The sequence below is a fragment of the Gaeumannomyces tritici genome (assembly GCF_000145635.1).
Source record: "Gaeumannomyces tritici R3-111a-1 unplaced genomic scaffold supercont2.4, whole genome shotgun sequence".
NCBI lineage: Eukaryota > Fungi > Ascomycota > Sordariomycetes > Magnaporthales > Magnaporthaceae > Gaeumannomyces > Gaeumannomyces tritici.
Window position 1 is genome coordinate 955,206 of NW_008804548.1, and position 16,047 is coordinate 971,252.

Sequence of the window (16,047 nt, forward strand, 5' to 3'; positions counted from 1 at the left end):
GGTTCCCCCCCCGTCCCCCCCCCCCGGCGCGACAGCCGGCAACGACCGGGTGACCTGGGGTGTCAACGCCCCCGCGGAACCCTGCCACCGGGCGCAGTCAAGCCCATCTTACCAGACGTACCGGATGCCGGAGGTGACGGCGCGTCGATGGCCACGTGCAGAAGGTGACCGGAGATGGACCGGAAATATTGACAGTTCTCTTACGCGACTTTTTGAAAGGTAGCGAGCTAGTATAATTATCTCTTTTCCTGTCGCGCACCCAGTCGGTGCCCTGAGCGCCCGCTTGCATTGTGCACGGTACTAGTGCGGTCGGCCGGCAAAGTGGTCTTCCGGAAATCGGCCAAAGATGGGCTACATGAGCTGAATACTCGCGCGAGTTAAACCCTCCCGTACGAATGGCCCCTCCAGCGATAGAGTAGTTGCGGCTCTCGTTGATCCCCAAGGCTTCAACGGAGCACTTGGGAAGCACTCCATGCCGGGGCTTCGTAGACGGTGAAGGGGCTAAGTCGATACGTATGAAGTAGCTGTCATCCTTGATTGGTACAACGCTAGGGGATGTCGAGGTCTAAGAAAAACGCATCCCTGCTCCCAGCTCCATGATTCCCCCTTGTGTTCGTCAGAGACTTTCCCATGCTGTCGACTGAGCAAAGCCCCAACAGATCACTCTCCAGCCTGAACCGCCGCAACTGGGCCGGTGCCCCCTGAGCAAGCTAATACTCCCTGTCTGCATACTCTAGCCACGTCTCCGGGTGGGTAAACTCCAATGGGAGGCCGCGCTCCCTCGACTTGATCATCATAAGCTCCCCCATTGCGCCCTCCTCATCCCAGCTGTGCCCATCCATACCCTACTCCTCGTAGGACATCCCCCATCCCTCAGCTCGCAGCAACCAAAAGTCGAACCAACACTCATGATACCCGAAAATGAAGCAAATATCTTCTATAATTAAACAATAGGGAGACTATGCTTGGAGGTTGTGCGTTCTGGAACCCCTCCAGAGATGGCTATCAAACCTGGTTTTCTATGTGCGCACAGTATGACAAGAGGTTTGGCAAGGCTGAGAAGGGGCGCGGGGGAGGAGTATCGGTGCTGTCCGTATCCTTCTGTATTGGAGCGGGACCAAGCGTTGCCGACCTGTACGATGCCGGTCTTGTTGCATCTTCCCTGGCTCCTATTGGCTGCCTCGTCTAGTCTCAACGTTCACAGACGCTGGATGCTTTGTGAGCGCGTGACGGGCACCGAAAGATGTAAATGCACGGCAAGCGGTAGCCGCGGATATCAGACGGGTCTTACAAGTGCTGACAAAGCGGTCGGTCCTTGCGAATCGAACCGCTGTACGCGCAGCTCGATAACCCATTGCGTCATGGCGACTCGTGCGTCGAGCTTGGTGCGCTGCGACTGGAAACATGATTGGTGCATGGACCAGGCAGCTCCATTCGATGCATGGGAGATGATGCGTGCTTCTGGGGCAGGCGCCAAGGGCGGTTAGACGATAAGATGCTACCTCTGAGAGACGAAATAAATGGGCTCTGCAACACGCAGAGTTGGCGTCTCACAGGCAAGCGACCGGGTAGTCAAGCAGAGCTTGCACCGCACCTCCTTCCCCAGCGCCCAGAGCTGCCGAGCAAGAGGCGGCCGTCTTGGAAGAAGGTTGGCACAGCGCCGACGAACCAGCGCCCAAAGCCAACTTCCACTTGAGGCTCCTGCCACGGCACGCCCTGAATCTTGCAAGGCACGATTAGACTTTCTGATACCCCGGATCGAATCAATGCCACCCTGCCGATTGCTTCGACAGCATTAGCTTCGGCAAGTCGGGTTGCAGAGTCTATGCTTTTTTTGTCGGTGGGATTCGATTGAGATTGCGGCGGGCCTCAAGGTGGCCAAGAAGGGGACCAGGCGGGTCCGTTTCCCGCCAACACCCCAGATTATTAGCGCCGTCGCCGCACCGCGCTTGCGATTGCGAAATCGACATTGTCCGTCTTTCATCATCACCAACCACCACCCCCACCATCCCAAGCGATGCCGATCCGACCGACAATACGGGCGCCCACACACTCGAGATACCCTAGCCACAAAGCCGTCGGTGCCGTCCGCCCGGCTGTCCTCGGCCTGGCCAGGCTGCTCGGCGTGAGCGTCTCGGCCGTGGCTGCCGCTCCCTTGGCCGCCACCTTTCAGCACGGCGGTGGCCACGACCACGACGACCTCGGCACTCCCGTCTGGGTCCTCTATGTCGCCTCGGCCATCCTGGTTCTCCTCGGAGGTGCCTTTGCCGGCCTTACCATTGCGTGAGTGCGCCCACGCGTCTTGGTTCGGCCTTGGCCTGGCCGTATCCCTATCTCGATAGATACCTAGCTGACTCTCGCCCACGCGCACCCACCACCCCAGCTTGATGGGACAGGATAGCATCTACCTACAGGTCATCTCCTCGGACAAGGACGAGCCCCAGCATAACAATGCCCGACGCGTCTACAAGCTCCTGGAATCCGGCAAGCACTGGGTCCTTGTCACCCTTCTACTGTCCAACGTCATTGTCAATGAGTCGCTGCCTGTCGTTCTGGACAGATGTCTCGGAGGCGGCGTCGCTGCCGTCGTTGGTAGCACCGCTCTGATCGGTGCGTATATTCCGGCCGTATACAGGCATGATCCTAGAGCAGCAGCCTGCTAACATCACGTCGTCCACACCCGCAGTCATCTTCGGCGAGGTCGTCCCCCAGTCCGTCTGCGTTCGATACGGCCTACAGATCGGCGGCTACATGTCCAAGCCCGTCCTCGCGCTCATGTGGCTGACGGCGCCCCTCTCGTGGCCCACGGCGAAGCTGCTCGACTGGATCCTGGGCGAGGACCACGGCACTGTCTACAAGAAGAGCGGCCTCAAGACGCTCGTCACCCTCCACCGCTCCCTCGGAGTTGCCAGCGAGCGTCTCAACAGTGATGAGGTCACCATCATCAGCGCCGTGCTGGACCTCAAGGAGAAGCCAGTCGCCGCTGTTATGACGCCCATGAACGACGTTTTCGTCATGTCCGAGGATACTGTGCTTGACGAGCCCACTATGGACCGCATTCTCTCGGCCGGCTACTCGCGCATCCCGATCCACGAGGCTGGAAATCCCACAAACTTCCTCGGCATGCTGCTCGTCAAGATCCTCATCACGTACGACCCTGAAGACTGCATGCTGGTCAAGGACTTCCCCCTGGCGACGCTGCCCGAAACACGACCGGAGACTAGTTGCCTCGACATCGTGAATTACTTTCAGGAGGGGAAATCGCACATGGTCCTGGTATCTGACTCGCCCGGTAACCCCTACGGGGCTCTGGGTGTCGTGACTCTGGAGGACGTCATCGAGGAGCTCATTGGAGAGTGAGTCTGCCCTGCCACCAGTACCCGGCCAGTATTGCACTGAGATTAACCAGACACTGCGTCTACAGGGAAATCATCGACGAGTCGGACGTCTACATCGATGTCCACAAGGCCATCAGACGTCTCCACCCCGCGCCCAACGCCCAGGTTTTCCGCAGACAGTCGTCGAATGTGAACCCCAAGTCCGCCGAAAACAACAAGGGCGAGGAGAATGCCAACGGCCTCGCGTCTCCACACCTCACGCCTGTAGATATCGCGAGCGCCACCAAGGCCGACGCCACGCAGCTCTCGGCTAGTCCCAAGGCCACATTCCTGATGCGGCGCAGCTCGGCTGGGGTTGACGGCAAGATGGTTCAGTCGGCAGTGCCTGTCCGTGCCAACATCGACGATATTAGGGAACACCTGCGGCACTTGGGCCCCTCCAACCCTGCCAACAACCCGAAGAACACGAGGCTCACGTCGGTCACCATCAAGCCCGGCCACGGCGCCGTAGGCCCGCAGCGCTCGTTTCAGAGCGAGGCGACCCGCGCGACCCCTGAAATCGAGGTTCACCAGCCCAACGACGACCACGAGGGTGGTGATAACGAGACGACGTCGCTCCTCCATGCCGCGCCCACCAACAGCCGCAACCTCCACCGGGTTTCCAGCAAGGACGGTGTGCAGGCACTGCGCCAGAGCTACGGCGCCTTGTCGGCTACCGAGGCGCAGCAGCGGGTTCTAGGCGCGTCGCCGCCAGGCTTTACCGAGGCGCAGCGCAACCATGTAGTCCATACGCCCAAGCTGAACACGTCTAGCGACACCAAGGCGACGCCGAACCCAAAGACTCCCTCATCGGACGGATCCGGGGGCAGCCCAATATCGGACGGCCGTGGTAGTAGGTCCACCACGCCACTCCTCAAGCGGTCGACTGTGCGTAGCGGCAGCATCACGGAGAACGTCTTCGAGTCCCGCGGCTTCCGCAAGGTCGTCCTCGAGACGACGAGCTCCAACGACGACGAGGAAGATAGTGCTGGTGCTGGGCATGGTGGTGTGGGTGGCCTCAATGGCGGCAGCGCCTCGGAACCCAATCTCCTAGGCGGTCGGGGCCCTTCGTCGCTTCACAAGTCGGTCTCGGATGTGGACGAGGAGACAGACGACGAAGGGGCGCATTCTACGGCGGATCAAGCCACGAGTCCCGGCGGTCAGAACGGCGCAAGTAGCAACGACGCCGGGAAAAAGAAGAACCGTCGAAAGAAGCGGAAGGGCAGATCCTAGGCCGACCTGCCGTCCGAATACCTCGGCGTCGCCGTATCCATCGGCTCCTTGGTCCCGTCTCGGGCAGCCTTGTGCACTCTTTATCGGTCCATCGGCTTCGGCATGCACGCGGGCCCAGATGGGGAAGGGGCGTTTCAGCCAGAGGGCTATCGGGGTCTTGAAGAAGCCGGGGACGACGACGAAGATGAAGAATGGGACGCACCTTGTGGCGACACCTTTGACGGGTTTTACAGTGGGAGCAGCGGTGATTAGGGGACGGTACATGTGTTATGAGTGATGCAGAGCGCAGTTCATCGTGGGGGGCGTAGGTGGCGGTTGGAAAAACAAGGCCGGATTTCTGTTTGGGCGAGGAAGGGGAGGGGAGGGGCATCCAAAAGGTGGCGGGTTGTGTTGGACAGAGCCGTTAGGTGGAGGGCGGCCGAAGGCGATTTAATGTTTTGCATGGCTACTACCAACAGCTCCAGCGGCCTCAGGGGCATATATGTATACTCTGTAACCAAATCAGATCGTGTTTCTTTTTTTTTTTCTACCAGTTGTTTCGGACATGTCCAACACTCTTGCCAACCGTGTATCGCCTGCCGCTGCGGTATAGACGTCTCCGTCGCGGAATAATCAGCAGGAGATGAGTAAACACTTGACAACAACATGTACCCCAGCCTGGCCGACCTTTTCCCCCACGACCAACCCGGCGAGGCAGCGGCACAGTAGCAACGTCATCGGCCCAACTCTCCAAAGAAGCCCGCGCGATGAGGGGATAGTATTTCTGCTGTTGGCAGTAGCTTCCTTTCCGATCACCTAGAAGTAGAACCCAGATAGAAACACTAGAAAAGGACAAGACAAGAAAAGAAAAGAACAAGACGGGAGAAAAGAAAGGCCACAAGGGAAAAAAAAAAAAAGACTCCTTCATCATCTCGTCATAAGGGACGATCCCACATTGCCCAATAATCTCGACAGCTGAGCCCCGGCGGCAAAGAGCGCAAGGCTGACGAAATCCAGGGGGGCGTGCCACCATAGGCTCCAGAACGACATGGATGTCATCCACAAAAGCAGCGGACATGGCCTCCGATCGCTCTTGGGTCCTCTTGGAAGAGTCGGCGAGTTCTATGCCAGCTCTGCGATTAGATTGACAAAGAGGGAAAAAAATTGGACAAAAAAAAGGGTATGACGAGGAGATCCACTCCCACGTGTGGGATGCACCCTGGGGTCTCCCGCAGCCAGTATTGACGCCCATTGGGCTCTCGTCAAGCAAGTTAGAGCCAGCATAGTAGAGCCCCCCGATGATGTAGAACAGGAAGTGAAGCTTTTATACGAACAAGGCCGGCAAGGCTGGGTTAGAGTTGGACAGTCTAGAATGCGCCGCTAAGCTTCTTGACTACTACGACGACGATGGTCGTCCAGATGAAGAACCCGAGCAGCATGACAGCCAGCACCATCTTCCTCTGGGTCTGCGTCAGCTCCGTGGCCTCTCTATTGGTGTAGTACGACAGGAGCCCGTCGAGCCTGCCAAAGTAGACGAGGACGGCGAGGAACGGGAAGACTGCGCTGACGAGCAGCATGGCCAGGAACCATCGACGCTGCTTGGCCCGCCCCTCGCTGGACATGTATGTGAGCGCCATGGATCCCGGGAGCTTCGCCCTGTTCGCCAGCGCCCTCAGCGATGGGTCGCTCTCGGGCGGCGGCTGCTGCATCCGGCGCTCGTCCCACGGGTAGAGCCGCGGGATCTGCGATCGTCGCGACGGCCAGATCCCACTCAGCTTGTTCTTCAGAGGAGACGACCCAAAGGTTGCCGTGCTCGTGCCGTAGCCGTTGGAGCCCTGGCTGCCGTGGTCAGGCGGCGAGTCCATCTTGGAGCTCAGGGGGGACGTGTTGACAGCGTCGTTGTATGGGTCGTAAAGCTCTGCCGCGCATTGTATTAGCGAATACTGGCTCTTCAAACTCGGCACTGGCAGTATTCAAGGGTTCTTACCACCAGATCTGGAACCTTTGTTCCTAGGCTTCCTAGCACCAAACAGCGGTGTCGGGACACGACGGTGGGCATTCTCTGGCATCCGTGGGAGCCTGATCGAGTCAAGGGTGCCCTTCGTTTTTCTCGAGGAAGCAAAGCTTTCCTTTCGCGTTCTCTCCCTCCCCGTCACGGTCTGGTCGTCGATCCCACTCTCTCTCCGGAGCGCCTGTATCCTCGCGGCCTCGGGCAGTGAGATGAGCGGGAAGTTGAAGCTGTGGGACGTGCCCGATATGTCGGCCGACGCAAACGAGTCCTCGTTGTCCGCATGTGCACGGTACACCGAGCTCTCATAAAGGTAGTCTTTAGCAGTCCTAGCTTCATAGGCCCTGGTGTCGGCGTCCGACGAGGCATGGTGGCCGTCTTTCTGGCCCAGGTTTCTGGCAGGTAATGCCTGGCTGCCGTAGGTGCTGCTGCATCCAGAGTCTCTGAACTCAAAGCGAGATGACTCGGCCACATTGAAGGAGGGCTTATGCGAATGCTTGTGAGATCCGCCAATGATGCCAAAGGGGGTCTTGAAGTGGCGGGGCTGAGACCTCTCTCTGGGACCAGTCTTTTCTCTCGAGCAAGAGCCCTGGAGGAGGCGGATCGAGTTTTGGGCGAGGCCGTTGACCCGATGGACGCGCTGCTGAGGCACAAATACAGGCATCTTGGTATCTTTGATGTGTCTGAGCTTCAGCGGCGGCTGCTCCCCCCGGTAGGAGCCCTGAGAGGGATGGCGAACAATCCGTTCGGTAGAGCCATACTCGTCGAACGTGGCATGGTACATGCTGATCTCGTCATCTGAGACGTCGGCAAGGCTACTTCCTGTCATCTGGAGAACATTCCTCGGCATCGCTGGGGGTACGCAGTAAGGGCTGCTGTAGGCGCCCTTGGCAGTCGCCACTGTTTCCCAGTCGTCATTGTCACTGGGGGCTACAGAAGCACCATAGTGGCTCGGTGTCTTCTCGCCCTCTCTGCCATTCAGATTCATTTCTGTAAGGACGCCGGGCTGTCGGCTCTTCTCGTTCGCAACAGGTAGAGGCGGTGAGGGCCTGACGGGCACTTTGACAGCTTCGCCACTGCCCTGGTGAACTTGCCAAGACGACTTGATAGCGCCCTGGTCAAGGAAGTGAAACCGTGTGGCCGGGCCCTTGACGGAGCGAATGTGGCCCACCTCGCCAGGGGTATCCTGTTCGGGGATGGGAGACGGTAGAGTGAAGCTCTTTTGTGGCGACTTCTCGGGGCTGGCCGACTTGCTAGTCCTGCTCGCAGTGCTCAGGCGCCGCAGAACTGCACTGACCTCTCGCTCCTTTTTCGACACGGGAAAAACGTCGTACCTGTCGTACTCGAACGGATCCGCGTTGGACTCGGTGGTGGCACCCATGGAGGTCGCACCGGTGCTGAAGCGGTTCCTTCGCATAGGGCTACTGTCCTCGGCCACCTCATGCGCCGGCAGCGCAAGGGGGTGAGGAACAAGTCCATCGCTATGTAGGTCTCCGTTGAGAAGACCCTGAGAATCGGAGAGGGTCGAGATAGAGGGTCCGAACGACAAGGCCTGCCCGTGGAAGTAGCCGTGGCCGTCCGAGGGCTCCGAGTACTCGATGGTCGGGATCCTAGGGAGGGAGAACGGAGGGGCCTCGCCGGCAGAGAGGAGTCCAGGCCAGATAGGGCTTCGCGTGGTCGCTTGGTTCGTGAACAGGCCATGGCCAACGCCGAGGTCTGGGTGCTCTGACTGGAGGCCGCCGCCCTGGCTCGAAGAAGGCTCGCGATCCGAATCGGCGTAGTTCCCTCCGTCATCCCGCCGGAAGCCGCAACGCGCGCCGGCGCCGGACCGAAGCTCGCTGAGATTAGCAGGGCTCAACTTGCTGCTCGCAGAACCGAACTGGTATGCGCTGCTCTCGGGCGCCTCGAGCCCGCCACCCCGCGGCTGGGCGTGGAAAACGTCCTGCCCCGATGGTGAGTGGTGGTACTGCTCGTAGATGCGATCGACGGTGCTGGTTGAGGGGTCCGCAGGCATTGAAGCCAGGGCGTTGTCGACGCTGCTTGTAGGCGCGAGTCTGGGGGCGGGAGTGGCTGGCAGAGGCTGCTGATGTTGCTGCTCACTGCCGTGATCCTTCTCGGAGTCCTGACCGGGGGCGGGCTTGGCCTCGGCAAGGGCGAATCCTTTGACGGAGCTGAGACGCGACTCGGTCGGGCTCAGATCCTGGAGCGCGATGGCATTGACGCCGATGGTGAGCTCTGTGGAGGAGAGGTCGTGGATGGCGGCAGAGTCCTTGCGGGAGCGGGCTCGGGTCCAGCTGGCGAGGGTGGAATCATTGTTGGTGGGCGATGTGCTGATGCTGCTGCTCGAGGCGTCGCGCGGGGTTGCAGCGCCAGAGTCGGGATGCTTGGGCTGGTGCCCGCCAGTGGCTGGCTTCTGCGCGCTGCGGGACGCGATGTTGCGATGCGCCTCGTCCAGGCTGGGAAAGCGGCACCCACGGCGATTGGGTGTGGGCGTCCTTGGTCCCAGGCTGCCGGCGCGCGTCTCGGTGCCGCTCGGGGGAGGCCAGATGGGACTGCGAGAGGAGGAAGATGGAGATGCAATCCGTCCAGCCGAACCCTGTCTTCCAGCCTCGGCTGGCTGGGTTGCGCAGGAAGCATCTACATGCTCCTTGTGAGGCCTCTGGCGAGGCAGAGAGGCCTGGTCGGCCGCGCCTTCCATTACCTGTGCTACTTTTGTTCCTTCCTGGCAGTGAGAACGCGTGAATCAGTCGGTCGCGCCACCAGTGCAGCGCTACCTCGATGCCAAATGATTGAAGTCGAGTTGGGATTTCGGCCCAGTCAACTCCTAGGTGTGACTTCGCGTCCGATCCAAGTCAAGTTGATATTCCTGCAGACGAGGTGCTTCGTCATATCAGTCCAGCCATAGGCCGGGTTGGATGATTGAAGCGACCTGGATCTTGGAGGAGCGACCTTTGTGGAAGGAGGTTGGTGGGTGATGGGGTGGGATGGGAGAGGAGAGGTGTGGGGAGCAGAGGATAAACAAACCCAGTGTTGTGCTCGGGCGAGCCCTCCAACATGTAGCTAAGAGGCCGGCGAGCAGAGGGTGAGGAGAGGGTGAGGTGGATGTGAGGGCTGTCAGGACTTGGCTGATATGGCTGGCTCCCACGCCTACAGTCTCGGGGAGACCACCTCGAGCAGGATTTTTGCATGTCCATATCTTAGCACGGCTACCGTGACAGTCTTGTGGACAGCTTCCAACTCTCCCCTCCTGACCAACCTGTGATGTCGGCGGCTGGAGAGAGTTGCGGCAGCTGAACGATATGCACGCCACACTCCACTCGCGCAACCAACTCTTCTACTACCTTTTGGAAGTACATGTTGCATCACAGCCACCAAGACGACACTCGTGAAAGCAGACTGTAGACATAGGAATAAGACACCCGGGGGAACCCAATCACAAACATGCCAGCTTCCCAAGGGGCAAGAAGAGGTACCATCTTTGACTTGAACATGGCCAATTGCACTTGGGAAACGAGTTTCCAGGACACTCCTCCTCCCTGTTGGCATTGCAGGTAGCAGCATATAATACCGTGTCTGGATAACACTCGCCATCCTTGACCTAGAGCTAGGCGTCGACCAGTCCTACCAGCATCAGATTGGAATTTGGCAATAACAAACTGTAGAAACGGTAAAGGGAGCACAATTTTATAATGACAAGCTGGATAGCAAGTCTGCCAGGCAGCTTTGAGACCGATAAAACATATAACAAATTATTTCATCAAGCCTCAAGCGTCCCTTGTCGTTCACCCGACGTTGGATGAGGCTGAGGTCGTCTGGTCTGGGGTAGCAGTTGGACCAGTCCAGACCTGCCGGGTCCCAGCAAGGCGGAAGGGGTTTGGCCCCATTCAGGGGCGGAGTGGATCGCGGGATGACCTAATCATTCCAGGGTCGCTGGCCAAACAAACAACAAACATGCACCTTCCGTGCTTCTCAATCGTTGGAGCTTGAGCTCTACACCAATTGGACGGGTAGTGAATAGCCAAACAATCTTGCGTCACAAGGTTCTTGATAATAGATCGTCTTCCCTGCTGATGACCTCTGCTAATTGTCGTGTTTATTCACGGTATTTCTCACTTGTTTGTTCGTGCTCCTCCCCCCAAAGCTAATCCAATCGAAGAATGGGGCAACCGCGCTAGGGTTCTCCATCTGGGGTTACTCCACCAGAGCTTCCAGACGGCCACGCGGGCAGGCAGAACCGCGGGTCCCGTCCTTCGATCCGCCACTGTGCGACTCGATCGCCAGCGTGTTATCTGTGGTGCTGCGCCTGATCCATCCATCGGTGGTGTTCTAGGGCCTTCTACACAGTCCAAATAACCCCAGGCCAAACTAGGCAGACATTTTCAATAATGGTCGGCCGAGCCCAGCCAAGACACAGCCCGGCCGCCGAGAACGCCGCGCTTGGGAGAGCGAGAGAGAGAGGTACCATGGGATTATGGCTACCTCGCCGCTTGCCAACTTGGACAACCTCCAACCAACACTCAGTTCAAACCACCTAACCTACGGTGCCTTTAGACTTGCTCCGCAGCCTCTTGAACCTGCCTCTTTGCTCCAGCGGGGCTGTTCGGTCCTAGATCCTCCCTCACTCCCTATCGAGAAAAAGTCCTAGACCCCGACAGACGGTAACCTGCAGCCCACCGCCTGCACCTGCCGAACCCGACCAACACAAGGCTGCTTTTTAACTGACGAGCTTGCCCGCACTGCCCCCATGCCCACCACAAAAAAGACGGCAGTCTTACAGGGAGGAGGTTCCAAAGATTCAGTAGATTTGTTAGTACCGTAAGCTTTCCTATTCTTTTTTTTCCTGTTATCATTCCTATTTCTGTTCCTATTTTTATTCTTATTTTTGCTCTTATTTCTATTCCTATTCCTATTCCCATTCCCTCAAACGAACTGCCATCTTTTTTGTGGTGGGTGCGCCCCCATAGCTTTGACTCCCAAGCCTTCCCGCCGTTGTCCTTACCCATTACTCGACGCTAGGGGTCGACACAGCAGCATCTTGATTTCTCCGCCAGCCACCCCATTGATGACACCCTCCACGATATAACCTACTTATAACTGCCATTTCATTATATGTTTACTTAAATGCTCACTGGGAAGCCTCTCGCTAGATTTTGATTCTTCGTCTAGCTGGTCGACATCCAGCCCCGCCATCGAACAACCTTTCGGCAGCTCATAGACTTCAATCAATGCCTGCAGAGCAGCTGCCCCTCCCTCCATCCGGCCTCGGCGTGGCTTCTGCGGACCGAGATCGGCCCAGAACACCGGCCATGGCCAGGCCAAGTCTCCCCGGATTGCCCGAGGAGATCCTCCTCCATATTCTATCATGTATGATATTTAGCCTTTTGACCTGCAGGTCAGCTGATTACCTGCAAAGCATCCTCCGTCCCATATACCACACTTCTGTTCTCAGAAATTCCTGCACTACGGATCAACTGACAAACGCCACCTGCTCCAAACCTCCAGTCCTTCAACCCACAGACATAACCCGTCTGCAAGCGGTCTCCCGCAGGTTCTGCTCGCTGTTTCGGGATAACGTCTTCTGGCGTTCGATATGTTTCCGGGAGTCGAGCTTCCTGGAGGCCTTCAATCGCCGGGCGGCCCTCCTCAGCGCGGGGCGCTCCTCCCCCTTTGAGCTCCAGCCCCGCGCCGGCGGCGATGCCTCGGGGCTCGCGACGTCGGCGGCGGCGCCTCTGCGACCCCCTGCTCGGGGGCGGGCGCCGTCTGCCGGCCTCGAGCACCGCGCCAGGATGATCGAGAGGGCGCGCGTCATGGCGAACTGGGACCTGACCTACCCGGGCGAGACCGTCTCGTGGTACGACGAGTACATCCAGCGGCACGGCCACATCACGGTCAGCTGGTTCCAGCTGCCACGCATCAAGGACGGCGACCTGGTGTCGGAACCCATCGAGGCCAGGGGCCTCGCTCTCTTCAGCCCGGACGATCCATCGGAAGCAGACCCCCAACTCAGGGGGTCGGAAGGCGCCCTCTTCGCGGTGTCTCCGCTCGACGACGGATCCGTGTGTTTGTGGGATGTCAAGGGGAGCAGAGGCCGGCGGGGCGCCATCTGCGGCAAGAGCCAGGCGGAAATTCTTTATGTGGACGGGCCTGGGGGCGATAACAGCAGGCGCTCCAAGAGGGTGGACTCGGGCGTCACCGAGTGTGTTGCTATTGACAGCTACCGGAAACGGGCGTTTGTGGCTGTGCAGTGCCGTAAGTACATCCCCGTCACTCATACATCGTGACACTGACCAACCATGTCACAAGCTAGACCTGCTGGAAATCGACCTGGAAAGGCTCGCGGTTGTCGGTTGCGAGTCGTTCCCGTGGTCCATAACCACCCTGTCCGGCACCAATCCGGGCCTGCCGCTGACGGTTGGAACCACGTTGGGCATACACCTTTACGACTACCGGGCAAGAGGCTCTGCGGCCACGGCAGCCCTCAACGGCGGGGCGGATGGGGGCATCGACGAGTTTGATAGGCTGGGGGCGGGCGATTACTACAGGCGGAGCGTACGAGCGCTGTTCGATGACGAGCCGCTGCCTCCTTACGCCTCGCTCGCCCAACCAGGGCCCCTGAGCATACTTCACCTAGGCCAGTCGGGCGCCGCAGCGTCGGTAGGTGATGACATCTACGTGGCCGGGCGCTTCTCCAACATTCTGCACTACGACCGCCGCAGATTCCCCTCCATTAGCGGCTCCATCTTCTCGGGCGCGCGCCTCTGCGCCATGACGTCTTTGCCATATCCCTTCTCGGCCAGCGATAGTGAGCGGAGGCGCAAGGGGCTACTGTCCCTTGGTCAGCTTAAGATGACGAGGGCCAACAGCGGCAACACCCTGGTCGCGTGCGGCGAGTACAACACCAAAGGCTCCCTGGAGCTCTACAGCCTTGGATCCGAGAAGACGCTTCCAGGAGGCGGCGGCGGCAGCGCCAAATCGGAGGACTGGATGCTGAAGAACCGGCAGACGTCGTCGCAATCGAAGCTATTGTCCGTGGCCAGCCACGGGACCAGACTTGTCGTCTCCAACGGGTCTGGCCTGCTCAAGTGGTTCGAACGTGACGGGTTCACCGAGGTGAGGCGCTGCAGGATAGGCGACTATGAGAGCACCCGTGCCAACAACACGGCCGGCGGGGGTCAGCGACAGGGAATCTCCCTCTTCAGCTCGATGCCTGGGTCAGACGACCTGGCGAGGAAACTGCTCCCAACGCATCAAGGGCGTGGAGGTAGCGGTGCGATCAACGGGAACGACCTCGTCTTCTGGACGGGCGAGAAGCTGGGCCTCGTCGGATTCTCGGCCAAGGCGGGATTCACGACGGACGAGTTTGAGGAGGAAGTCCGGTCTGCTGAGGAGCTGGAGAAGCAGAAAGCGGAGAGGGACTACAGCGAGCGGGTCCAAAGGGCGCTGCAAAGGCAAGCCGAAGACGCCAGATTCGTCCAAGGTCTTGGTCTCGGGGCTAGTGTGTGAGCCAACAAGAAAGCGGTAGCGGTAGAGCGAAAACAACTCGGGAGTGTGAGAATGTGAAGGAAAAGCAAAGAAAAGGATAAAAATGACGGCAGCGGCTGCGCGCCACACGGCGCGTCGCGGTTGGGACGGCTCAACGTCAGATAGGCAGGTGGTCTGGATTGATCAGCGAGAATCAGAATCACCGTGCATACCTCATCTCCTCCGTGGCTCTCTGTGCAGCTAGATTAGAGGGCCTGACCTTGTCCTTGCAAGATAGATGCAGCCGTTGAGCCGTATCTGAGAGCCGAGGCGAGAAGACCCGAGGACGTTATGCATGCAGAATATTAATATCAAACAAACGCGGTGGATGATCCCACCTTACCCACCAGATATTCTGGTTGCACCTCCTGGTCGCACCATTCCCGTCCGTGATGGGTTGTACCATTGGACCCGTTCGTGTTTGTTGAGGGGATTTCCGAAAGTGAAGCTGCCCAAGGGTTCATTGGGCTTGCATGGACGCGGTTGATCAGCGAGCGAGTGGAGGGATGACTGGTGCGCGCGTGGAGATGGAGTGTGGTGTGGTGGGCGCGCCCAATATAAGTCCTTATTCGCGAGCACGGCGGCCGATGCAACTTTGCCTGCTGCGTCTGCCAGCTTCGATTGGCGGGTCAATATCCTACGTAGGCGGTATTGGCAGCAAGCTGCATGCACGCGTTGTGTGAATGCTGCCAGGACTCAATGCAATGCCGTGCTCGCACCATCAATCGCATGCCCAAGGGGTGGCGATAATGCACCTGCCTCACAAATGCGGTGCTCGGTGCTATTCGCAGGCCGGTGGGCGGGCGGCACTCGAGCGGGCACCGGGCATGCACTGGAACTCCAAGGATAAGCCGTCCACGGATCGAGAAGTGATGCCGAGAGGGGGGGCCATGGCAGCCATCACCTGTGGCGCTGGAAAACGAGGCAGCCAGTTGCAACGCTGGACGCAGCCTTCTTGGCCAATGACGTCGCCAAGCTCCCCAGCTACGTGGAGAAGCAAAAGAGAGGCTCGCCTGGCCCGGCGGGGTTCCCTGGTCCTTTGCGTCGCGGGTCCGTTCAGCGCGGGGAATTTCCCAGTCCAGACGAGCAGGAAAAGGGAAACCGGGGGAAATGCCCATGAGTTCCAGGATCCATCCAGCACCCAAGCCCCTCGTGCCTCACCAACCACCGCCCAACACGGACCAGGGCAGGGGGCAGGCGCGCATCGGAAAGCCTGCGAACGCTGACTACTTCGGTCCCAACGGGCCCGTTTGCGAGCAGCAATCCCCTTCTCCTTTTTTATCTCCTTTTTATTTTTATTTTCCTGCGGGCCGAGTGCTAAGTGGTGATTATTTGTTGACGCCTCCTGTACTGTGATATGAGATGCAGCAAGCAGGGCAGCAGAGAAGGGCTAGCCATCCAGAGCGAAACCCGTCGCAAAGTCGGGTGCACGGCCGCGTGGACCGGTGTGTTGTCACCAGATGCTGCTGCTGCTCGAGGGCACCGGGCCGCTGTTCAGTCAAAGGCCGACAGCGCCGAGATGGCTGCCGGGCTTGTTGGCAGGAGGGGACCGCGATGCTCAACTGTTCTGCAAAAGAGCGGCGCCTCCCGGGGACGACGGCGACGGGGGTCCTCATTTAGACGTCGCGTTGAGCAGGGCCCAGGGCGAGCGCGGGCTCTATGAGGGCATCGAGATCGAACAATCCTAGCGGCTGCATTGATGATAACCATGGGTCGGAAGCAGGCAAAACCCCCAGCTCGGTGACGCAGGTGGGAAAACTAGGAAGGATCTGCAGAACCTAACTCCTATCCAGTTGTGCGGTCCTCGGGGGTTGATTCGATGCACGAGTGGCAAGCGAGAATGAGGGCATCGAGAAGAGATTCACAGGTCCTTGGAAAAGAATGCGAAACGGAAGGTCCATTGGAGATTCGCCAAAGCATAGGTGCTCT

General features: G+C 59.0%; 4 protein-coding genes across 4 annotated transcripts; 3 read left to right on the forward strand and 1 right to left on the reverse strand.

The window, feature by feature from the left end:
* Positions 1–1,519: 1,519 nt before the first annotated feature.
* GGTG_07743 (hypothetical protein) lies at positions 1,520–5,175 on the forward strand. Its single transcript, XM_009225569.1, has 4 exons — positions 1,520–2,283; positions 2,384–2,610; positions 2,687–3,356; positions 3,425–5,175. Exons 1-4 carry the CDS (start codon positions 2,018–2,020, stop codon positions 4,608–4,610), a joined length of 2,349 nt encoding a protein of 782 aa, XP_009223833.1. The 5' UTR covers positions 1,520–2,017; the 3' UTR covers positions 4,611–5,175.
* Positions 5,176–5,956: 781 nt separating this feature from the next.
* Positions 5,957–9,295, reverse strand: GGTG_07744 (hypothetical protein; the record flags this gene model as incomplete). The annotated part of the gene is made up of 2 exons (XM_009225570.1): positions 5,957–6,507; positions 6,577–9,295. The coding sequence occupies 2 exons, from the start codon at positions 9,293–9,295 to the stop codon at positions 5,957–5,959; spliced, it is 3,270 nt and encodes a 1,089-aa protein (XP_009223834.1).
* Positions 9,296–10,830: 1,535 nt separating this feature from the next.
* Positions 10,831–14,482, forward strand: GGTG_07745 (F-box domain-containing protein). The gene is made up of 4 exons (XM_009225571.1): positions 10,831–11,403; positions 11,745–11,961; positions 12,100–12,846; positions 12,905–14,482. Exons 2-4 carry the CDS (start codon positions 11,823–11,825, stop codon positions 14,098–14,100), a joined length of 2,082 nt encoding a protein of 693 aa, XP_009223835.1. The 5' UTR covers positions 10,831–11,403; positions 11,745–11,822; the 3' UTR covers positions 14,101–14,482.
* A 1,096-nt stretch (positions 14,483–15,578) lies between these two features.
* On the forward strand, positions 15,579–15,806 carry GGTG_07746 (hypothetical protein; the record flags this gene model as incomplete). The annotated part of the gene is made up of 1 exon (XM_009225572.1): positions 15,579–15,806. One exon carries the CDS (start codon positions 15,579–15,581, stop codon positions 15,804–15,806), a length of 228 nt encoding a protein of 75 aa, XP_009223836.1.
* Positions 15,807–16,047: the final 241 nt, after the last annotated feature.